Raw genomic sequence first — 6,000 nt, 5'->3', positions numbered from 1 at the left:
CCCAGCTCCCTCAGGCTATATGTCGAAGTGTCCTTGAGCAAGACACTGAACCCCAAATTGCTCCCAGTGGCACGTGTGAATGTGATAACTGATTGACAGTAGGGCACTTTACGTAGAAGCCTCTGCCATCAGTGTGTGAATGTGTGTGTGACACACATTGTAGCAACACTAGTGCAACGGATTAATGGTATTGATCTGCAACATTGTTCACTGTTATATATGATAAATAATATTGTCAAAAAGTACACAGTCACAAAATGACACACAAGTGTGTTTAATTACATTTAATAAGGTTGCATAATACAAAACATCACAACAAAACATGGTTCATTCTTTAGGCATTTTTGCTTTGCACACGAGAAGCAGCCAAGCAGTTCAGTGAGAAAGACTATTAGCATATAACTGGCCCAGTTTGCAATGGGAGAAAATAGCAGAGGCAAAAGGTTTACAATATCTGATATGGACCGCATACTTTTTAAGTAAATATATAAAAACACTAATTGTCGGGAAATCCAATAAAGAGTATGAAAAATATAAATAGAACTTTGTCCGTTCAATCAATTCAAATCTTTACAAAATAAAATACTAGTAGCAATAAGAAATTAATCTTGTTTAATGACCTACGTAAAACAACTTTAATACATTTCTTTAAGTAAAAAAAAGACTTTGGAAAAAGAGAGATTTGTGGTTTCTTCTTGACGTTTCATGAGGAGGTAGTTTCTCTCCCCCTGTGCCCTTCTGTTCGGTGACTCTCACATACCAAATTGTACCTTGTCCTCAGAGTTACGACTTTTAGATGTACAAGCCATAATCCATTCAGCTTCACAATAGCCAGGCCAGAAATGCAGTTATTATTGAGATTACTGATTGGAGTGATTCATTTGTTGCTATTGAGCGTAAAATATCTGAACAAAGCTGTTTGCAAAGACACTCTGATGCACAGCAATGTCAAATCAAAACGATTCAAACATTCACACTAAAAATGTAAAATGTGTGTTTCCATTCTAAGATGGGTTTAAAATTTTTCGAACAGTGAATTTTTGTATCACAAAGCTCCAGCCTTCATTAACCTGTGTCTACACACACGACTGGCATAAAGATTCAACACTGAGGCTTTAATCTTCAAAGCTCAATAAAAACTGCCTATTTCTGGCAAGGCTAGTGGAAGTAGGACTGCAGGGTACCACGGCGGCGGACATCGGTTGTCCAGCAGTGGAAGCCACCACCCAGGGAGTTGGCATGGCGAATGCTCACCTTTATGGTCTTAATACCTGCAGAAAGACAAGTTTGCACCTTTTTATTATACCGCAAAAAAGCCTCATGTTGTTGAGGATTTTCCACATTGATTAAGTTAAAAAATATCTGTTGAAATTAACATTTAAAGGATGCAAAAATAAGCTGGAATAAGTTATGATCTTACCGAGACTCTCAAACATTTTGTGAATGGTGCTCTCATTGGCGTCGACCATGACACGCTTCTCATCCAACATCAGGACGTTCATGGACAGCCACTTAGAGGACATCCACAGAGGGTGGTCTAAACAGACAGAAAGAGAGCGTCATTTTAGGCAGTAAAGATTACAAAAATATCTGCTTATCTAAGAGAAGATGAAGAGAAGGCTACCATCAGGAATCAGAGGTGTCGGAGGTTTCACAATAGTCCAGCCGGCCTTCTTGAACATGTCAATCTGAGGTCAAAGGACAAAGAGCAGCAGTGAATAAGCAGCACATGTTGAAGCATTAGTCCACAAGAGGGCAGCACAGGAGGAGGAATGAGAATAAGTCTGTACCTGGCGACATGGGCGGTCTGGGTTAGACAGCACCAGTCCCGGCCCGATGATGTTAAAAGTGGCATCGATGTGCATGGGGTTGGGGTCCTTGAATGAGATGATGTGGATCTTGTAGTCTGGTGCCAGATGACGACGCATCCACTCGATTCCCATGTAATTTGTAACCTGCAAAATGAAGAAAGTCCACAGTGCAGCGTTATTCATTTAACCTGTTTGTTGTATTGTATGTTGTATTCTCTTGTTTTTGAATGAATAAATGCTGAACTGGTATTCACAGGCTCACAGAGACCTCTGATTATGTCATCAGTTTAGCAGTAGCAAATCGCTGCTTTATCTAATCTGTCTTTTTCTCCACGTTGCATGAGACGGACGTCTGAGCAAAAGAATGCTGGATAAGAGAATTCGTCCTTGTGGCACTTCCAGAAAAGAAGCAATCCATATCAGATCAGCTCACACGTTTGAAAGCCTTCATACCTGACTCCTCTGGACGAAAAGATCCCTCCCAGCTCGGATGAAATCTGCAGCATCGAAGCAGGGCTCGTGCTCTGTGGTCACAAACTTCCCCTCGGCGGCCAGCTTGTGTCTGTCCTCCACTGTGCGTATGGGATAGTCCTGAAACATGAAATAATGGTTTACAATCAAGCACTTGAGCAGTAACGTACAGTCTCTTGCAAGATATAGTGCAATAAAAGCACGAGGGCAAAGCGTTCACAGGTAATATAAGGAACATAGACAAGGTTTTTTTTTACAGGTTTAACTTTGTATTGTGCAGACAGGAAATATGAGGCCTTACCTGATCATACAGCTCATCGGACATGGTGGGCTTGGGAGCAGTGGTCCATTTAGCACCTTTTCTGAAGTACTCCTTGATCAGAGGTCTGTAGGCTCGGTACTCAAAGAAGCGAGCCCTCCAGGCCATAGGAGCCTCGATAATCTCATTTCCCACAACCATGAGGATGTCTCTGGGCATGGCAGCGTACATTCCTGCAGCAGATTCAACAACACACGATCAGCTGACTTAGATAATCGTGCGATGCTTTAACACTGTTAAAGTCTTGCATGCAACATATACTAAAACAAAGGTACTTAAAGTTTCAAAAGTAAACTTGTTAGAAAAAGTAAGCTAGTGTTAGTGTTGTATCATCATGTTACTTGACCTTAATTAGTCATGCATTCACAGGTAAACAGTATTTTACTTGTAGCTGGTTGAGAGGGAGCTAATTTTAACAGCTTTATCTACTTTTACATACTTTAATCCATAAAATGCATCATATTTCAAACAAACTGAACTGTCTTCATGGATAACCGGCCTTCAGTTGTTAACCACTGATACACGCACGAATACATTTGAAAATCTTCTCTGTGCTTTGAGTGTTTCGTCTTTTTACCTGATGATGTGAAGTCCGGAGTTTTGTACTCCGTAGACCAGTCGAGGGGTTCTGGCCTCACCACAGTGACGCCTTCATGGCGCAGAATATTGCACATTTCGTCAATCTCGGCAACAGCTTTTTTCAAGTGGTCCGCAGGAAAAGACTGGCCCCCATACCTCTGGTAGAAGGGCCAATACTTCTCATATGTGTTAGCCTGTTGACAGATTATCAATAGGACAACACGGACTTAATCCAATATGTCCCACAATAACATGTAAGTATCATATCACAGTTAAGACGCTCTGTGGGTAGAAAACCTTCATAACATGAACATTGTTTAGCTTACTTTCACTTCCACAGTGAAGGGAGGCACTTGAGCATTTTCAGCACGACCCACGATCACCTCCTCAAGAGGGTCCCATTCATTGTAGGCGCAGACGGGGCACTCCTGCTGCACGAGCTCAGTAACATGTTCCTCTTCTATGGCACGCTGTGGCTGTGCAGCAGCTGCACTAGAGGTGCTCTGGAAGGTCCTCTGCACCCATCCAGTCACCGCCCGGCCAAGCTGAGGAGGGAAAGGGCTTTTTTGAATATTTTGCAGCGCAAAAATGGCCTTCAGTTTTTTGCAGTGGGAGTGACACAGATACTGAGGAAGATTTTTGCATAACACATGACAATTCTTTAGACTAAATAGACCATTCTAGATCAAAAATAAAATGTGTACAATGTGTGTTTTCGTTGTTAAAAAAACCAGCTGTGTGTTAAGACCATAGTTTTATTTTTCTTTACTTTTTCTTTCATTTTAGAGCCAAAAATTAAAAACTAAATTTGGCAGAGCTGGCAGCTCACGTACAAACAGATAATCCAATCACAATCAAACAGTGTAGACTGATAAGAGAGACGAAGTGACCTCAAATATCTTTGAAAAATGCCTTCAGTTTGTTTTGTGCCAAAGTACACGTGTTTTAAGGAGCGTTATCTGCACAGATAGGCGTAACTGTGTGGCCTTTGCTGGCTCAGGAGCAGCTCAAGTGTCACTGAGTTTGGGAGCGCATCGGTGCCAAACAGCTGCTCACTGTCACTCAGGGGGCACAGGAAAAATGCTCTCTCAGCGATTAGGAACAAATCAATTCATGGACTAAGGACTGTTTGACTTAATCAGTGTATTTTAAGCAAAAATAGTCGAATAGATTGGATTTTTTCTTTACAAGGTTTTTGTATTTCTTAAACTAAAATGCTCAGTCTAACATATAATTAATGAGTTAACCAGTCAAACCGATCCAAAGTGAGAGAAGCAGTTCAGATGTTCCCTGACGAAGAAAATGCCGAACAAATTCTCTTTATTCGCGTTGGCTGAAATGTGCTTTTTTTTTTTTTTTTTTTTTTTTTTTTTAAACAAGACAAAAATAAACTTTTCCTAAAATTTTGGAAGAAAAAAAAAAAAATGAAACCACCAGAATACCAACCATGGTTCCGATCAGATGGGCAGCCTCGGCCCCCCTGCTACCTCCTCTCAGACACCTTACACGCAGCATTGTCCGAAGTAATAGTGAGTATGTCAGCGGAAATCGCAATGCAGCTCAGGGTCCACCTTGCAGTTTGCTCATGAATGAAGACGCCTCGGCTTTATAGCAGTGGGTCTACGTGTCTCAAAGACCATTGGTTGCTTTCAGTTTGTGGGGCAACGTGACTTGAGAAAAAGCTTTCCGTGTTGTGGGGCAACGTGACATGAGAAAATTGCCAGCCCTCATTTGGCGTGAGGGTTGGTGATGTCCACAGTTGGGCACGAAAAACACAGTATTGTGTGTAAAAGAAACACATTAAAAATACCGAGTGTTATGATTTAGTCTTTACTTGCTCATGGTGCGTTCAGGCTCTGTCAATATTATAACAAAGAGAACGGTCTTGTGTCCTGAGATAACTTTTGTTCTGATTTGATGCTATATAAATAAAAATTGATTGATTGCCTCTTACATTTCACTGCCTTTAATCCAGTGTTATGTAATAACATTAAAGTATTCTTTTATTAAAGCAACAGTGCTGTTCACACCCTCCAGAGTGTGCAGCAAAGGGTGAGAAAAAGGAGCTCCCATAATCAAAGGTAGATAGATAGCCTTGTGCAAGCTGTGTCACCACATGCTTCCCTGGCGTGTGCTCACAAGCATTTCACAACCCAAAGACCTCAGTGACCGCTGATATTACTTGCCCTCTGAAAAAAAATCCCTGGCTGATGCACAAGGTTCAGAGGATACGCACAGAGGATGCCCAGGAAGTCCCAGTAGCATCGTTCAGACAGATTTTAAGAGAGATTTTATTAGACTGAATCGTTGAAGCTGCATTGATCACTTTATGGTCACTTTGGGGAAGAGAAAAAAATCAAACAAGATGCACAGCTGGTACACAGTGACATGACTTACAGTGAGGACAACAGTTTGGGAAGCAGGGGTGTCTGACTTGGGATAAGGGCCATTAAAGGAGCAATTTGCCTGTGGAAAAAGCCACTGTCAGTCAAAGCTGGTGTTCTATGTAATCAATAAAAGCAATAATATTTGAAATTGGCCCCATAGCTGTGGAGAAAGTTGTACAAACAGCTTGTGGTTTCGCCCATTCTACATTCCCACCACACCCAGCGTGCATTGCGCCCCTCCCTCTGAAAGGAGCGGCCCAGTGAGAGACGCTGGAGTGAAATACTAGTTACTCTGTTAGTACAAACATGCAACACATACAAAGGCCCAAAATACAGACAAACACAAACAGAACCCTATGGACATGCATTAATGGATAGATGTCAAAGAGAAGGGGCTACACATGGACATGTGCCCCAAGCAATCGGGGGATTC

The 6,000-nt window shown here is 41.7% G+C and overlaps 1 protein-coding gene across 1 annotated transcript; it reads right to left on the bottom strand.

Annotated features, from left to right (window-relative positions):
* Positions 1–284: 284 nt before the first annotated feature.
* Positions 285–4,746, bottom strand: gatm (glycine amidinotransferase (L-arginine:glycine amidinotransferase)). The gene is made up of 9 exons (XM_069660524.1): positions 4,627–4,746; positions 3,507–3,725; positions 3,179–3,374; positions 2,584–2,774; positions 2,265–2,402; positions 1,791–1,955; positions 1,625–1,688; positions 1,421–1,537; positions 285–1,271 (listed from the first exon to the last, which is right to left on the bottom strand). Exons 1-9 carry the CDS (start codon positions 4,693–4,695, stop codon positions 1,159–1,161), a joined length of 1,272 nt encoding a protein of 423 aa, XP_069516625.1. The 5' UTR covers positions 4,696–4,746; the 3' UTR covers positions 285–1,158.
* Positions 4,747–6,000: the final 1,254 nt, after the last annotated feature.

This window comes from Semicossyphus pulcher, unplaced genomic scaffold (genome assembly GCF_022749685.1).
Source record: "Semicossyphus pulcher isolate SPU_LCO1_2020_fin unplaced genomic scaffold, fSemPul1.0.p SCAF_1, whole genome shotgun sequence".
Lineage (NCBI taxonomy): Eukaryota > Metazoa > Chordata > Actinopteri > Labriformes > Labridae > Semicossyphus > Semicossyphus pulcher.
This window is presented reverse-complemented; position numbering and strand designations above follow the sequence as displayed.